The sequence below is a fragment of the Ovis canadensis genome, chromosome 15 (assembly GCF_042477335.2).
Source record: "Ovis canadensis isolate MfBH-ARS-UI-01 breed Bighorn chromosome 15, ARS-UI_OviCan_v2, whole genome shotgun sequence".
Lineage (NCBI taxonomy): Eukaryota > Metazoa > Chordata > Mammalia > Artiodactyla > Bovidae > Ovis > Ovis canadensis.
This window is the reverse complement of record NC_091259.1, coordinates 86,809,513-86,827,949: the sequence shown is the minus strand read 5'-3', so window position 1 is coordinate 86,827,949 and position 18,437 is coordinate 86,809,513. Positions and strand designations below refer to the sequence as shown.

The 18,437-nt window shown below is 40.6% G+C and overlaps 2 protein-coding genes across 3 annotated transcripts; one reads left to right on the top strand and one right to left on the bottom strand.

Moving 5' to 3' along the window:
- The first annotated feature begins 2,780 nt into the window (after positions 1–2,780).
- Positions 2,781–3,866, top strand: LOC138420895 (olfactory receptor 5AR1). 2 transcript variants are annotated; one of them, XM_069554584.1, is made up of 2 exons: positions 2,781–3,700; positions 3,836–3,866. In XM_069554584.1, exons 1-2 carry the CDS (start codon positions 2,781–2,783, stop codon positions 3,864–3,866), a joined length of 951 nt encoding a protein of 316 aa, XP_069410685.1. The 2 variants fall into 2 exon arrangements, with proteins under 2 accessions (XP_069410685.1, XP_069410686.1); XM_069554585.1 differs by lacking the exon at positions 3,836–3,866 and having other exon boundaries at positions 2,781–3,713.
- A 13,103-nt stretch (positions 3,867–16,969) lies between these two features.
- LOC138420344 (olfactory receptor 2G3-like) lies at positions 16,970–17,905 on the bottom strand. Its single transcript, XM_069553533.1, has one exon. The coding sequence runs from the start codon at positions 17,903–17,905 to the stop codon at positions 16,970–16,972; it is 936 nt and encodes a 311-aa protein (XP_069409634.1).
- Between the last annotated feature and the right edge of the window lie 532 nt (positions 17,906–18,437).

Genomic DNA, 18,437 nt, shown 5'->3' with positions numbered 1-18,437 from the left:
AAACAAGCAACTACCATGTATTCATCACAAAACAGAGGTAATGCTGACTAACGAAGATATGACTTTTCCTCATATGACTTTTCTGATCTCATTTGTAGTACCATCAGAAGATTCAATTGACCAAATAAAGAAATTACCCTGCAGAATCTCTGATGAACAAATGCTCAAAAAATGTTAATGTTCTGCAGCCTATTTTTTTTTCCTTTTCCTATCCACTAGGCTCTCAAAAAAGGTCAGTCTCAAAAATTTGGGTTTTGTTGTTGCTGTTAAATTGCAGTCTTTTATTCCAGATTCTTTCAAATTAAGTAGAGAAATATAGTTTAAATATGAGATGATTGGATGGCTTCACTGACTCAAAGGACATGAGTCAGAGCAAACTAAGGAGATGTTGAAGGACAGGGAAGCCTGGCCTGCTATAGTCCATGAGGTTTCCGAGTCAGACATGGCTGAGTGACGAAACAGCAACAAAACACAGCCCTTCTGCATAGCATGGAAAGTCTCAGCCTCTTTGAAGTGACTTCAGGCATCAGTAAGCAGAACTTTCTAAATTACAGTCAAAATCATATCATGAAGGCAGTTTAGGGGTTGTAAAACAGTTCAGTTAACATTCATCATTGACTCAGTACCACAACTAGAGAGGCTGAAAACAATTCCCTTGTGTTTCCTTCTTTTATCATTGAAGTTGAAGGGAGAGAGAGTGAAATTCCACAGGGAGTTGTAGTTCATCAAATCTTTGAGTCTCCTGTGAGTTCAAAAACCATTTCACCATATTTCCTCTGGGAGAAGTGATGACTCTGTAACTTAAATACTTTCTGCAAATAGAGCAAAAGTGGGATGAGCAGATGGCTCAGGGACAGCAGGAGGGTGATTGCTCATCTTCGGATTCTTCTCTGAATATTTGTTCAGCATAACTCAGTAAGAGAAGGGGAGACATTGGACCTCTCCCCAAAAGGTAAAAAACAAACAAACACAAAACCATGCAAGTTAGTCCCATGTCAGCGTGTTTTGGGCTAAAAACAAATACGATCTGTTCAGAGTGGAGTGTTACACTACTGAGTGCTCCTTTGGGCATGGATTTCCTTGACTTCAGGTCCATGCCGTCTTAAAGTTTACAAAAGAGATATAGACCATGGGCTTGACTTTCAGATGTCTCACTCTAAGTCAGAATTTAAACTGCTAGAATTGGGAATTTCGCAGATAAAGAAGCTGCATCTCACAGCAATTCATCAAGTTCAAACAATTAATTCAGTTGATGGTGGGTATTACTATCAATCACACCAAAATTTAGCTTATTATCAATGCATGCATACTGCGCGCTAAGTCACTTCAGTCGTTTGACTCTCTGTGGCCCCATGGGCTGCATCCTGCCAGGCTCCTCTGTGCAAGGGATTCTCTAGGAAAGAACACTGGAGTGGACTGCCGTGCCCTCCTCTAGGGGATCTTCCAGACCCAGGAATTGAACCCGAGTCTCTTACATCTATCTGCATTGACAGGCAGGTTCTTTACCACTAGCACCACCTGGGAAGCCCATTATGAATGACCACACCCCAGTGAAAGACACACTATACTGCTCTACATTCTTGTCTTTCTTGAGCAATAAACCAAATAGAGTAGATTCAGTCTGACTTCTTTCAGGTTTAGCTCGAGGGTGCTACTTATTTCTAAGTTCATATTTTGGTTTAGATTGGTTTATTCTTGCTTATTCCCTTCTTAGAATTCTTCAATGGACCAGGTATCCATAAAACCAGAGAAAAAGTTTACCAACACATGCTCCTGCATGTCCATAGTGATGGATAACACTTTCCCTATTCTTCCAAGAGAGGAATCCTTGAATCTTAACTCTGAGTTGAAGCTGTTGGCTAGGCAATAAAATCTTCCAAAGACACAGCAGTGTCTTCATCCTTGTTATGCTCCATGCCAAAATCCTGGGTGCTTCTAAAGATCAGAGAAATCAATGAACAAATTTTGTGCCCATGAATAACAGGCAAGGCAGGAAAGAAAGAAAGGTGGGCACAAAAAAGTAAAGATCTATAACCTCCATCAAATCACATATACACAGAAGATGACAAAGTGAAGTAGATTCTAGAGTCAGAGTCAGCTCTGCTACTTACTGACTCTTGATTGTATAGAAGCTATTTAGTATCTAGCCTTGCTCTTTTCAGATGCAAGATGGAGATAATGTTGGCACCTATTTCATAGAGCTGTGATGAGGATGAAATAACATAATGTGTGGGAGAAATGAAAATTCTGGCATACAGTTAGCATTGTGTCCTTTTAAATATTATCATTATTCATTGCTTTAATCTTATATTGCTCACCCTCTGCTCCAAGTATTTCACTTTCTGTGTATGTGTTTGTGTGTGGAGAGTGAGGTGGTATGATGTGTTATATCCTGAGACCCTGGGATCTTTTTGTGTGTGTTTGTGTGTCTATCTGCAATGAGAGTTAATGTCTGCTGTCTGCTTTGTTTTAGAAAGAAGGGGCACTCAAAACTATTCTTTACTAATTAATTAGGTATATATTCACACCAATCAGGTTAAACATTTGGTACTATGTGGCAAATGACCTCAGAACACCAAGGTTTTGGGAGAAGAATATTTTCCATTCCTAAGATGCTAACATCTTCTATGTTGACTGAGTTCCTGCAGGAAACCCACAACCATCACCTTCACCAAAGTCATTTGATTTGCCCTGTGGATCACTGAATCTAATTACTGGGAGGATTTTTAAGAATCACCTCAAATAATAATCCAAATCCAGACCCACATAAAACTGAAAAGATGGATAAAGAAAACCACTCAATGGTGACTGAGTTTATCTTTATGGGCATCACTCAAGACCCTCAGCTGCAGATCATCTTTTTTGCAGTCTTCCTCTTGGTCTACCTGGTCAATGTAGTGGGGAATGTGGGGATGATTATCCTGATCATAACAGACACTCAGCTTCACACACCCATGTATTTTTTCCTCTGCAACCTCTCTCTTGTCGACCTGGGCTACTCCTCAGCCATTGCCCCCAGGATGCTGGCTGACTTCCTAACAAAGCGCAAAGTCATCTCTTTCTCCAGCTGTGCCACCCAGTTTGCGTTCTTCGTAGGCTTTGTGGATGCTGAGTGCTATGTCCTTGCTGCCATGGCCTACGACCGCTTCGTGGCCATCTGTCGACCCCTCCACTACAGCGCTCTCATGTCCAAGCGAGTCTGCTTGGCTCTCATGCTGGGCTCCTACCTGGCTGGTTTGGTGAGTTTGGTCACCCACACTGCCCTCACTTTCAGTCTGAGTTACTGTGGTTCCAACATCCTCAACCACTTCTTCTGTGAAATCCCACCACTCTTAGCCCTCTCTTGCTCGGACACCTACATCAGTGAGATCTTGCTCTTCAGCCTCTGTGGCTTCATTGAATTCAGCACCATCCTCATCATCTTTATCTCCTATGCCTTCATCCTCATCGCAGTTATCAGAATGCGCTCAGCTGAAGGCCGCCTCAAGGCTTTCTCCACCTGCGGGTCTCACCTCACTGGCGTCACACTTTTTTATGGCACAGTCATGTTTATGTACCTGAGGCCAACATCCAGCTACTCCCTGGATCAAGACAAATGGGCCTCTGTGTTCTACACTGTTATCATCCCCATGTTGAACCCCTTGATCTACAGTTTACGGAACAAGGATGTGAAAGCTGCTCTCAAGAAAATAATTGGAAAGAAACCTCAATAATATTAATCATAAAAATGAAAAAAATATTAACACAGGTAAATAATAGTGGTAGAAGGATGTGGCAGGAAATAAAAAATTCTGGTAACTTTCCCTTAAACCCTACAAGTTACCAACTATTTGCTGAGTCAATCTTCTATTTTTTTTTTTTTTTAAATTGAGGTATAGTTGATGTGCCATTTTGTATAAGTTACCATGTACAGTATACTGATTCAAAATTTTTGAAGGTTATGCTTCACTTATAGTTATTATAAAATACTGCCTATGTTCCTTGTATTGTACAAGATATTCTTATAGCTTATTAATTTTGTATATTTGCTATATTGAATAGTTTGTTTTGTTTTGTTAGATTCCACATATAAGAGATATCATGCAGTATTTGTCTTTCTCTGTCTGACTTAATTCACTAAGCATTATATTCTCCAAGTCAATCCTAAATTCCTAAGGATTTTCAGTAATATTTAGCTCTATGATCTGAAGAAAAGATAGACTAATATTTTTGAAAGTCAAGCTGAGAAAGATGCATTAGGTTTTTCTCTTTTTTTAAATTCTTATTGGAAGATAGATCTTTTTCAATGTTGTATTAGTTTCAGGTGTACATTAAAATGAATTTGATATACATATATCCACTCTTTTTTAGATTCTTTTCCATATAGGTCATTACAGAGTACTGAATAGACTTCCCTATGCTATCCAGCAGGTCCTTACTGATTTTCTATTTTATATATTGTAGTGTGTATGTCCAGAGAAGGCAATGGCAACCCACTCCAGAACTCTTGCCTGGAGAATCCCATGGACGGAGGAACCTGGTAGGCTGCGGTCCATGGCGTTGCGAAGAGTCAGACATGACTGAGCAACTTCACTTTCACTTTTCACTTTCATGTGTTGGAGAAGGACATGGCAACCCACTCCAGTACTCTTGCCTGGAAAATCCCAGGGACAGAGGAGCCTGGTGGGCTGCCATCTATGGAGTCACACAGAATAGGACATGACTGAAGTGACTTAGCAGCAGCAGTATATATGTCAATCCTAATCTTCCAATTTACCCCTCCCTCACATTACCTGCTGACATACATGTTTTCTTGTTTGTTTGTTTGGTCTTATTTTTAAAATTGGCTCACAGGTTGATTCAAAATGGAGATAGGACATGAAAGAGGAAATAAATAACCAGTTGCTCTAAAGAATATTTTTTTTCAGAATCATGAAGAATGATAGATTCAAATGTTGAAAATTTCTCTACTGTGAAAGGAAATCAGAGAAAACTTAGCTAAATACATGAGGAATCAGGCTGATATAAATGATGACTTAACTCATCCCAGGATCCTTTTACTCATATATTCAGCAAAACCTTATAAATGCTAGATATGTGCCTCTGGAGGATACAAACGTGAAACACACATGTGCCAAGGACAGGGGTTTTCTGTGCTTCCAGAGAGAGTTTATCATGTTTTCTCTCTGAGACTCCTGCCACCAACAAAGTCAGGAGCTATGCAAAAGGAAAGATTGGGGGCAGGAGGAGAAGGGGGTGACAGGGTGAGATGGTTGCTTGGCATCATCAACCCAATGGACATAAGTTTGAGCAAACTCTGGGAGACAGTGAAGGACAGGGAAGCCTGGCACACTGCAGTCCATGGGGTTAAGGGTTGGACACGACTGAGCAACTGAACGACAATGCAAAGCCCAAGAGTAAGAGCTGGAGACTCAGGCTCTGCTAACTAGGTTTGTGAATATTGACAAGACTCTTTTCTTTTTTCCTGTCCTCAGTTTTCCCTGATGCCAAGTAGTTGGTTTCACCTAATAATCACTGGTACCATATGATCTCTTCTTCTTAACATTGAAAAGGGTAGACATCTGAGTTTGGTCAACTTCACATATTTACATCCTTTCAGTCCTCAGAGAAGCTCTAGGATACAGTTTGGATCAATCCCTAAGGCTAATTTTAGCAAGACCTTTATGTCTATAGGATTGGCTATCCAGCTCTCATCCTTAATTTCCCCTCTGCCTTCCTCTTCCTCTCTTCTAATTGCAAGTAAACTCTAGGGCAGGAGGAGAAGGAGGCGACAGGGTGAAATGGTTGCATAACATCATCAACCCAACGGACATAAGTTTGAGCAAACTTTGGGAGTCAGTGAAGGACAGGGAAGCCTGGCACACTGCAGCCCATGGGGTTGCAAAGGGTTGGACACAACTGAGCAACTGAACAACAATGCAAAGACGCCAAGAGTCTTCATGTTTTCCACCACCATCCCAAGGCCCTTATCAAAGAATAGTTCCACTAACTCTGACATATCAGTGACTGACGATAGAGGAGGATTTAACTTCTCTTTGCATGTTCTCATTGTTACTGTGTGGGTGCACACGTGTGTCCAATTCTTTGTGATTCCATGGACTGCAGCCCTCCAGGTTCCTGCATCCATGGAGTTATCTCAGCAACAATACTGTAGTAGGTTGCCATTTCCTACTCCAGAGGATCTTCCCAACACAGGGATCGAACCCCCATCTCTTGCATCGCCTGAATTGGCAGGCAGATTCTTTTTTTTTACCGCTGTGCCACCTGGGAAGTGGAGAAGGAAATGGCAACCCACTCCAGTATTCTTGCTTGGAGAATTCCATGGACAGAGGAGCCTGGTGGCTGTAGTCCATGGGGGTCACAACTGAGTGACTGAGCACCTAGGAAACTTACAAATCTTGAATTAGAAAGCAAGAGTGCTAGCATCAGGATCGGGTAAAGACAGAGACTGGGATTTAAGGACACCTAAGTTTTTCTCAGATATGTTGAAATTCCATATGATCCATTTCAAATACTTGAACTGTTTCTATCTCAGCCCTTCCTCCAGTCCAATAGAGTGAAAGGTCAGGGAAACACAATGGTTGCCTTAAAGTACAGAGCATCCACACTCATCATGAAAAGCATCAGAGAGTTTTAGAGAAGAAGCCTCAGAATTTACCAGTAATTCTAATGGATGTCATTATATATGAGTTGAAATTGATCTGGTTCAAAATCACTCAATCACATCATGAGTTATTAAAATATCCCTGTTGTCACATTATGGAGGAAACTATAAGGGTTAATAGAGAGATGTATATTTGGGAGGAGAAGGAAATGGCAACCCATTCCAGTATTCTTGCCTGGAAAATCCAAGGGACAGAGGAGCCTGGCTGGCTGCTGTCTATGGGGTCACAAAGAATCGGACATGATTGAAGCGACTTAGCAGCAGCAGCAGTGTTGGCAGTCCTGAAACAGTCCAGAGATTTAGCCTTCTGTTTTGAGTATTTTTGTTTTTATATTTTTTTATATTTAATAATACAGTGAATAATCCTATATGCTATGTGAAAAATAAAAAAAAAAAGGGATTTCCTTTCCCATTAACTGCAAAGCAAGTAGTATATGTCATAATTTTAAAAAAAGAAAAGAATAGTAAACAAGAAAGAAAACAAGACCAGGAGCTGACTGTGGCTCAGATCATGAACTCCTTATTGCCAAATTCAGACTCAAATTGAAGAAAGTAGGGAAAACCACTAGACCATTCAAGTATGACCTAAATCAAATTCCTTATGATTATACGGTGGAAGTGAGAAACAGATCTAGAAATTAGATCTGATAGATAGAGCGCCTGATGAACTATGGACGGAGGTTCGTGACATTGTACAGGAGACAGGGATCTAGACCATCCCCATGGAAAAGAAATGCGAAAAAGCAAAATGGCTGTCTGGGGAGACCTTACAAATAGCTGTGAAAAGAAGAGAAACGAAAGGCAAAGGAGAAAAGGAAAGATATAAGCATGTGAATGCAGAGTTCCAAAGAATAGCAAGGAGAGATAAGAAAGACTTCCTCAGCTATCAAAGCAAAGATATAAAGGAAAACAACAGAATGGGAAAGACTAGAGATCTCTTCAAGAAAATTAGAGATACCAAGGAAACATTTCATGCAAAGATGGGCTTGATAAAGGACAGAAATGGTATGGACCTAACAGAAGCTGAAGATATTAAGAAGAGGTGGCAAGAATACACAGAAGGACTGTACAAAACAGATCTTCATGACCCAGATAATCATCATGGTGTGATCACTCACCTAGAGCCAGACATCCTGGAATGCAAGTCAAGTGGGCCTTAGAAAGCATCACTACAAACAAAGCTAGTGGAGGTGATGGAATTCCAGTTGAGCTATTTCAAATCCTGAAAGATGATGCTGTGAAAGTGCTGCACTCAATATGCCAGCAAATTTAGAAAACTCAGCAGTGGCCACAGGACTGAAAAAGGTCAGTTTTCATTCCAATCCCAAAGAAAGGCAATGCCAAAGAATGCTCAAACTACTGCACAATTGCACTGATTTCACACGCTAGTAAAGTAATGCTCAAAATTCTCCAAGCTAGTCTTCAGCAATATGTGAACCGTGAACTTCCTGATGTTCAAGAGAGATGGTATGGGGAGGGAGGTGGGAGGGAGGTTCAGGATTGGGAACACGTGTACACTCGTGGCGGACTCATGTTGACGTATTGCAAAAAAATACAGTATTGTAAATTAAAATAAAGTAAAAAAAAAAAAAAAGAAAAGAAAAGAAAAGGCAGAGGAACCAGAGATCAAATTGCCAACATCCGCTGAATAATCGAAAAAGCAAGAGTTCCAAAAAAACATCTATTTCTGCTTTACTGACTATGCCAAAGCCTTTGATTGTGTGGATCACAATAAGCTGTGGAACATTCTGAAAGAGATGGGAATACCAGACCACCTGACCTGACTCTTGAGAAATCTGTATGCAGGTCAGGAAGCAACAATTAGAACTGGACATGGAACAGACTGGTTCCAAATAGGAAAAGGAGTATGTCAAGGCTGCATATTGTCACCCTGCTTATTTAACTTATATGCAGAGTACATCATGAGAAACGCTGGGCTGGAGGAAGCACAAGCTGGAATCAAGGTTGTCAGGAGAAACATTAATAACCTCAGATATGCAGATGACACCACTCTTACGGCAGAAAATGAAGAGGAACTAAAAAGCCTCTTGATGAAAGTGAAAGAGGAGAGTGAAAAAGCTCAACATTCAGAAAACTAAGATCTTGGCATCTGGTCCCATCACTTCATGGGAAATAGATGGGGAAACCGTGGAAACAGTGTCAGACTTTATTTTTGGGGCTCCAAAATCACTGCAGATGGTGACTTCAGCCATGAAATTAAAAGACACTTACTCCTTCGAAGGAAAGTTGTGACCAACCTAGATAGCATATGCAAAAGCAGAGACACTACTTTGCCAACAAAGGTCCGTCTAGTCAAGGCTATAGTTTTTCCAGTGGTCATGTATTGATGTGAGAGTTGGACTCTGAAGAAAGCTGAGCAATGAATAATTGATGCTTTTGAACTGTGGTGTTGGAGAAGACTCTTAAGAGTCCCTTGGACTGCAAGGAGATCCAACCAGTCCATTCTAAAGGAGATCAGTCCTGGGTGTTCTTTGGAAGGACTGATGCTAAAGCTGGAACTCCAATATGTTGGCCACCTCATGTGAAGTGTTGACTCATTGGAAAACTATGATGCTGGGAGGGATTGGGGGCAGGAGGAGAAGGAGACCACAAAGGATGAGATGGTTGGATGGCATCACCTACTCAATGGACATGAGTTTGGGTTAACTTCGGGAGTTGGTTATGGATAGGGAGGCCTGGTGTGCTGCACTTCATGGAGTCACAGAGAGTCGGACACAACTGAGTGGCTGAACTGAACTGGACTGAGTAGCTTCACCACCAGAAAGATCTATGAATAACACTTCTATGTCTCAAGTCAATATTCAGTGACTTTAATATTAAAGAATCATCTTTTTTTTCTCTCTTTCTTAATTGATAGTTGTATGCAGTGAGTAAATGAATCACTTTAAATTTCTTTAGGTTCCTATAGCAATGAATAGTGGTAAGCATTATTTCAATTTTAAAGAGGATAAAACCAAAATTCAGAAAGATCAATAAACTTGTCAAATGTAAGCAATAGAGTCAAAAGTTGATCCAAGGGCTCTACTTTCCACTCTGACCAATGGCAAATATTCAGCCTTTTTGAAAATACTATTTGAAAACAGTCATACAGGTTCTGCTATTTCTTTCTGTTTAGGACTTTGGACAACTTAATAAGTCTCTGTAAGCCTACATTTCTTCACCTACTAAATGGGAATAATGCTTACTTTTTAGCATTTGTCCAATAATATGCAATGATCTCTATTAAAAATCTGTTCCATTAATTATTGAATAAACATAAATTCCTATTTGTGCTTCATTTATATCTTAACTGCGAAAAATATCACAGAAACTGTGATGCAATAAAACGAGGAAACCAATTTTTTTCTATGTAAGTGGTGGTTGGAGCATTATATCAACTAATAATGAAAAAAGAAAAGTGGACAGAAGTTGGATCACCTTAGTCTTAGTCAGTCCCACCCATAATCATGTCAGATAAATCCTGCAATGCCTCTGTACTGCAGTCTTTTCAACAATAAAATTAAGGCATTTTTTCACTTCACCTACCCTATTGGTTTGCTCAATTAATTATACATAAATATCTGGTGTTTAAAAAGGCTTGAATTATCTTTCATCCATTAAAAACTTTATCCAGGAATACAATCATAATAAAGGTAAGTATTTTTATTTTGATCATATTCTCTGCAATAGACTACAAAGACCTTTTGAATGGCTATTCCCTTTAATCAACAAAGAACAGGTAAACACCATACTAAGAGCAACTAAGGGCAAAAACTGCTGCAGAAGCAATTAATACAGAAGATGTCAGAGTGAGATAAAGCTGAGGCTAAACTCAGCTTCTCCACTCTCAAGTTATAAAAGCTCAGATGAGATTATTTTTCCAACAATTGGTGCTTAAATCTATCTATCTGTCTGTCTATCTATCATTTCTGACTTTATCTAGTTGACATGCAGCAGTTCAGTTCAGTGGCTCAGTCGTGTCTGACTCTTTGAGACCCCATGGACTATAACCTTCCAGGCTCCTCTGTCCATGGGATTCTCCAGGCAAGAATACTGGAATGGGTTGCCATGCCCTCCTCCAGGGGATCTTTCCAACCCAGGGATTGAACCTGTGTCTCTTACACTCCTGCATCTCTACCACTAGTGCCACTTGGGGAGCCCCTTAGAGAGGATACCAGGCATATTGCCAACATCTGCTGGATCATGGGAAAAGCAAGAGAGTTCCAGAAAAAAATCTATTTCTGCTTTATTGACTATGCCAAAGACTTTGACTGTGTGGATCACAATAAACTGTGGAAAATTCTGAAAGAGATGGGAATACCAGACCACCTGACCTGCCTCTTGAGAAATCTGTATGCACGTCAGGAAGCAACAATTAGAACTGTACATGGAACAACAGACTTGTTACAAATAGGAAAAGGAGTACGTCAAGGCTGTATACTGTCACCCTGCTTATTTAACTTATATGCAGAGTACATCATGAGAAACGCTGGACTGGAAGAAACACAAGCTGGAATCAAGATTGCTGGGAGAAATATCAATAACCTCAGATATGCAGATGACACCACCCTTATGGCAGAAAGTGAAGAAGAACTAAAAAGCCTCTTGATGAAAGTGAAAGTGGAGAGTGAAAAAGTTGGCTTAAAGCTCAACATTCAGAAAACGAAGATCATGGCATCCGGTCCCATCACTCCATGAGAAATACATGGGGAAACAGTGGAAACAGTGTCAGACTTTATTTTTTGGGCTCCCAAATCACTGCAGATGGTGACTGCAGCCATGAAATTAAAAGACGCTTACTCCTTGGAAGGAAAGCTGTGACCAACCTAGACAGCATATTCAAAAGCAGAGACATTACTTTGCCGACTAAGGTCCATCTAGTCAAGGCTATGGTTTTTCCAGTGGTCATGTATAGATGTGAGAGTTGGACTGTGAAGAAGGCTGAGCACCAAAGAACTGATGCTTTTGAACCATGGTGTTGGAGAAGACTCTTGAGGGTCCCTTGGACTGCAAGGAGATCCAACCAGTGCATTCTGAAGGAGATCAGCCCTGGGATTTCTTTGGAAGGAATGATGCTAAAGCTGAAACTCCAGTACTTTGGCCACCTCATGTGAAGAGTTGACTCATTGGAAAAGACTCTGATGCTGGGAGGGATTGGGGGCAGGAGAAGGGGACGACGGAGGATGAGATGGCTGGATGGCATCACTGACTTGATGGATGTGAATCTGAGTGAACTCCGGGAGTTGGTGATGGACAGGGAGGCCTGGCGTGCTGTGATTCATAGGGTCACAAAGAGTCAGACACGACTCAGCGACTGAACTGAACTGAAAGATTCCTCATCCTATCCCATAATTGCCCCTATTCCCTAACATGGAAACTGTAAAATTGACAAAGTATTTTTCTTAGTAGTCTAAGTCCTCTTCTTTAAACCACTTCTCTGATATTATTTCTCCCTGCTTGTTTTGGGCAAAAATTCTCCTATAAAGTTATTTCTTGAATGGCCTTCACATTTTTCTACCTCTGTTTTCTTCCCAGCTTTCTACTCCTTCCGCCTCTAGTTCCTGCTTCTCTAATAGTCTGAACTCCACGTCTTGGAATATTCAAACTTGTCTCTTCCTTCAAGGATCAGCTTACATACCACTCTCCCAAAAGCCCTCATTCTCTGGTCTACTGAACTGCTAAAAAACTACTCTTCTGAATAGCAAATCCTTTCACTCATAAGCTGCACTTGTGGGCGCGATAGTTATGCACATATATGTATACATGCCTTGAAACACAGACACTATATAACATGTGTCTGGGTGTTGCCATGGCAATAGAAACCTCACAATGGACACTGAGAAATGCTTATGAAAAGAAAGGAGTGAGTTGACGTATCTGATGCCTGCTGCTGCTAAGTTGCTTCCATCGTGTCCGACTCTGTGCGATCCGATAGATGGCAGCCCACCAGGCTCTGCCATCCCTGGGATTCTCCAGGCAAGAACTCTGGAGTGGGCTGTCATTTCCTTCTCCAATGCATGAAAGTGAAAAGTGCAAGTGAAGTCGCTCAGTCACGTCCGACTCTTAGCGACCCCATGGACTACAGCGTTCCAGGCTCCTCCGTCCATGGGATTTTCCAGGCAAGAGTACTGGAGTGGGGTGCCATTGCCTTCTCCGATTTTATACCTAGACTGCTTCAAACAGCCAAGCACAGAAACTAAGCAGCCACTTGCTGTGCTCTGAAAACAGCTGTTTTGGTATCTTTGTATTTAACTCTATTAGATCAAATGTTAGCGAAATAAGCCTCTTCACCAGACCTGACTTCTGGAGACAGGATTAGGAGCCCATAATAAAATGAGTGCTATGAATGCCATCCACAGATGACACCTGAAATTCGCCATTTTCAGCTTCATCTTAGGCATTTGCTTCGATATCCCACCTCTTAGAAGTACAAGAAAGTGTTAGTAACTCAGTTGTGCCTGACTCTTTGTGACTCTAAGGACTGTAGCACATCAGGCCCCTCTTTCCATGAGATTCTCCAGGCAAGAATACAGAAGAGGGTTGCCATGCCCTCCTCCAGGGAATCTTCCCAACCCAGGGATGGAATCCAGGTCTCTCGCATTGCAGGTGGTTTCTTTATTATCTGAGCCACCAGGGAAGCCCAAGAAAAAGGGAGTGAGTAGCCTATTCCTTCTCCCAGGGATCTACCTGGCCCAGGAATCAAACTGGAGTCTTCTGCATTGCAGGTGGATTTTTACCAGCTGAGCTACCAGGGAAACCCCTTAGAAGTACAAGTTACATTGAACTCGAATATACCTTAACATTTCTTGCATTGAATAAAACTAACCCACCTTGAAAACACATGCCTTTGTTTTATGTCACAAATCAGTCATTACTTTTTCTAGGACTCACTCCTGAAATCACTTTCCAGATTTTTCTCATCTGTAAAATGGTACTAATAATAACCACAACATGGAGTTTCTGTAAGAACAAAGCAAGATAATATTACCATGGCCAGTTGTCCCTTTCCTTGAGAGTTTTACTTTTTTTGCGTACTATCTTGGAGTAAGTATCAATTGTGCAAATTTTTACTCTCAAAAATGCCCTAATTCAGATATTAAAATATAAGAAAATCCCAGGTAGTGTATTTAAGCATTTGGGGTCTTAATAGCAGCAGTCCTTTGTGCTAGAAAAGTACAGTACAGGTAATTTTTCTATAACATTAAAACACATACTCTCTTTATATGAAGCCAGTGGTGCCAGTAGTAAAGAACCTGCTGCCTATTCAGGAAACACAAGAGATTCAAGTTCAACCCCTGGGTGGGGAAAATCCCCTAGAGTAGAAAATGGCAACCCACTCCAGTATTCTTGCCTGGAAAATTTCATGGACTGAAGAGTCTGGTGGGCTTCAGTCCACGGGACCACAAAGAGTCAAACAAGACAGCACAGAAAGTTCTCTTGGTAGACTGTGAAACTTGAAGGTGATCTTTTTTCATCCTCAAATCATATGATATAACAAGATTGAACTGGTGTCTTCTACGTCTTTTTTGCATTGGCAAGCAGGTTCTTTACCACCAGAGCCACCTGGGAGCCCAAATGTCATGTTAATGTGCTCTTAAATAGTAGAGCTGGGAACAGAGCTAACTTCTACTGGTTCCTAGTGCAGTATTCTGGAAACAGAGAAATGTACAGCTTTATCGAAAATGATAAGTATAATTAAAATTGAGAAGAGCTTTGGGGAAACTCTATGAAGATCTGGTACATGGCTGTATTCAATCTGATATATATATTTTTTAAATTGATGAGTCAAGATTTAGACAGTATTGTGTTGTGAAGCATTTGTTGAAAGCCCCTCATTGCTTATGGTTTATGGTGAGCTGAACCACTGAAAGTTCAAATGGGCCAAAAAGGCACTATTGATGTTTAAGTGAAGGAAAAAAGCAAAGTAGATGATATCAAAGAAGCAGTTCAGCTTTCAGATGATTTTGGAATAGAGGTACTGATAACAAATCATTTGTTTCCCTGTGACTTTTCTCCTTTTCAATATTTTACAACCCTCATATTTTCTAGCAGTAATGTTAAATTAATTTTGTTCTCTTAAAGGACAAAGATACCTATTGAGACAGCTGGTACCCTGATGTATGATAGTAGTGTTGCTGTAACTACAGCGATTGCAATATTGTTCTTAAAATTAATATAGCATGTTCCAAAAGTGAAAACCATTTCAGAAGAAATTTTTACAGGTTTATAATATATACATTTTAAAATTATTTTATAATAAATCTCTTCTAGAGAGATTAGAGATATCTAAAGATAAAGAGAAGGTTGATGGCTTTTTACTTTTTTAAAGAATTTATTTATTTTTGGCTGCACAGCATATGGGATCTTAGTCTCTCAACCTTGAATCCATAACACCTGTATTGGAATTACAATCTTAAATTAAAAGCCCCTGCTTTTAATTTTTTTAAACATTTTTTAAATCAGTGATGTTTCTTTCACCTGTTTAACCAGAGATAGTCCTCTTTTTGATTGTGTACAACCTTTTTTTTAATTAAAATAAATGTTTGCATTTAATTATTGGACATCTATAACACAGAAATTAATTTCTTTTTATTTTATTCTAAATTGTGAAATAAGCAAGTGATAAAATTTTAGAAAACACTACTTCTGTACTCAAAGGCCATCTTTAAGCTTTTTGATTGTTTGTTTTTGCTAGTCTCTTAAGGAATTCTGAAGGAAATCAGCCCTGGGATTTCTTTGGAAAGTATGATGCTAAAGCTGAAACTACAGTACTTTGGCCACCTCATGCGAAGAGTTGACTCACTGGAAAAGACTCTGATGCTGGGAGGGATTGGGGGCAGGAGGAGAAGGGGACGACGGAGGATGAGATGGCTGGATGGCATCACTGACTTGACGGAAGTGAGTCTGAGTGAACTCCGGAAGTTGGTGATGGACAGGGAGGCCTGGCGTGCTGCAATTCATGGAGTCGCAAAGAGTTGGACATGACTGAGTGATTGAACTGAACTAATTTAAGGAATGATTCTTTCTAAAGATATCATGGTTGAAAAGCTTCAAAACGCAGGAATCGTTTCCACACGTTTGTGACACAGACGTGTATATCTGTCTGCTATACAGCATTCAGAAAACCCTTTCAAAACTAATTGTGTCATATTGCCCTTCTTGATAATACTTACATATTTCTAAGAGCAAATTCCTACTCCTCACCACATCAGTTTAGTCTTGCGTGGTCTGGCTATTGTCTGCTCACCACACACTTCCTGCTTCTCAGTAGTTTTCTTTATCCCCTCAGATAGAGAAAGCTGTCCCCAGTCTTTGCCCACAAACCCCCTTTACATAGAAAACCCTTCTCAACGTGACTACTTCTCCTTCCAATCTTTGTATGCAGCTTGCCTGCCACTGCCCTTGATCAGTACTTCCCTTATTCCCTTTATCATAATTTGCCGATATGTGTCCCTATTCTATGTATATTATAAATATTTATGTATACATAAGGAAAGGAAGTATTTCTATTTTATTTAGCATTATGTTCTACAATCATTCAATAATACATAGTGAATGAATGAGTTTATTTATTCATTCACATTTGACCAAATCTTCTGCTTCTGACCATTGCTATCCTCCTGTCCACACAATCAGCCTAGGACCATCAGAAATAAGACTATAGTCAGATAAAATCAAATTTATTGATCCACTGTAAAGAGGAATAGCATACACCAGGATTTAGGGGAAAGAGTAGGGTTAAAGTAAAAGTTAAATGAAGAAATATTTGATAGATTCATTTCAAAGCAGGGCTGTGTGTAACGGGGTCAAAATCCGGTTTAAACCACAAAGTACCTGCAGGGTCTTGGTTCCTTGGAAACTACAAAATTAAGATACATGTGAAATGTGGCATCCAAAAACCCTTATCTGAAGTTCTGCATCTGAGTTGAAAATTGAAAATTCTTCTATTAAGGCCCTTTACATACTTCATGTATAGTTAAGATAGCCAAAGTTGAGGTAAATCACCTTATTGATATGATTTAAAGAAATCACTTACAGAGAGTCTATGATTTTAGAGAAACAAGATTTTTCAGGGAGTAAGAAAAGAGCAGTCATTCAACAAAGGGTGTTGCTTTGACACATGGAAGTAGTGGTTTGTTCTTGGGGGGCCATGATGCTTGTTGAGTTTGCAGCTGGAATGATGTTCCTTTTATGAGTTGGCAGGGCAGATATTGACCGTCAGAGCTACTTTTCACTTTATCACTTCCTATTCAGAAGTCAGTCATCTTATAATAACAGCTGACATAGTGTCCCATTGAGTGCTCTTCATGTCCTCCGTTTTGCCAGAGCTCTTCTTAGAGCCCCTTTTACATCTTGGTTCCTTAGGCTATAGATCAAGGGGTTGAGCATGGGTGTGATCACAGTGTAGAACACCGCGATGATCTTGCCCCCAGCCCTGGAGGTCTTTGACTGGGGTCTCATGTACATGAAGATACCAGTTCCATAGAATAAGGCCACCACTGTCAGATGGGAAGCACAGGTGGAGAGAGCCTTGTGCCTTCCAGAGGCTGACCGCATCCTGAGAACCGTCAGAAGGATTCGGGCGTAGGAAACAACAATGAGGAAAAAAGGAATGAATACAATGACTACAGTGAAGACGAAAACAACCATCTCGGTAAATGAGGTGTCAGTGCAAGCCAGCCTCAGGATGGAAGGAACCTCACAGAAGAAGTGATCCAGGACATTGGGCCCACAGTAGGGTAAACTCAAGGTGAAGACGTTGATGACTGTGGAACTCAGGAAACTACTGGCCCAAGAAATGCCTGCCAACTGGACACAGGTGCTTTGGTTCATAATGACTGTGTAGTGAAGAGGGTGGCAGATGGCCACATATCTGTCGTAAGCCATGACTCCAAGGAGAACGCACTCAGTCATTCCCAAGGAGAGGGAGAAGTACATCTGAGTAGCACATCTAGGAAATGGGATGGTCTTCTTTCTGCCCACCATGTTGGACAGCATTTGTGGGACATCAGTGGATGTGTAGCAGATATCCAGAAAGGATAAATTAGTGAGGAAGAAGTACATTGGAGTTTGGAGCCGTGTTTCTATCTGGATGATAGTGATAATAATAATATTCCCCACCACGGTTAATAAATAGAAGAACAAGAACATAATAAAAAGAATGAGCTGCATCTTTGGCTGTGATGAGAGCCCCAGGAACACAAATTCGGTCACAGTGAAGTTTGCTGTTATCATATTCATTTTTGAGGCCACCTCTCTTTCATAAAACCGTCCACTCACCTGAAGAAGAAATCAAATGCCTTCTAGGTCACAATGTTGGAAATTTAGGACGTAAGAAGGACAGCAAGGAGAAGTCTTGGTCTGATGATGTATCTTGAGTATCTGAGTTGTATTACAAGTGGAAAGCATTTCTTCTGCTCTCAAAGGAAATATTCCAAGAGAATAGTCAAACTCAAATACTGATGAAGTGAAGTAGATATTCTTGTCTTTTCTCTAAGGGTGTGTCCTTTTGGCTGTTCACAATCTTTTCAAGGCTTCCTCAGGGGCTCAGTGGTAAAGAATCTGCCAGCAATGCAGAAGACATAGGAGACACATGTTCGATCCCTGGGTTGGGAAGATTCCTGAAGGAGGGCACAGCAACCCACGCCAGTATTCTTGCCTGGAGAATCCCATGGACAGAGGAGCCTGGTGGGCTACAGTCTAGAGGGTCGCAAACAGTCAGACAGGAGTAAAGTGACGGAGCATATACACATGCAATCTTTCCAAATTATAC

Coding starts and splice junctions, on each gene's coding strand:
- LOC138420344 (XM_069553533.1), bottom strand. CDS start 17,905: ATGAATATGATAACAGCAAACTTCACTGTGACCGAATTTGTGTTCCTG.
- LOC138420895 (XM_069554584.1), top strand. CDS start 2,781: ATGGATAAAGAAAACCACTCAATGGTGACTGAGTTTATCTTTATGGGC. Junction 3,701..3,835: donor CTCAAGAAAATAATTGGAAA/GAAACCTCAATA, acceptor CAACTATTTGCT/GAGTCAATCTTCTATTTTTT.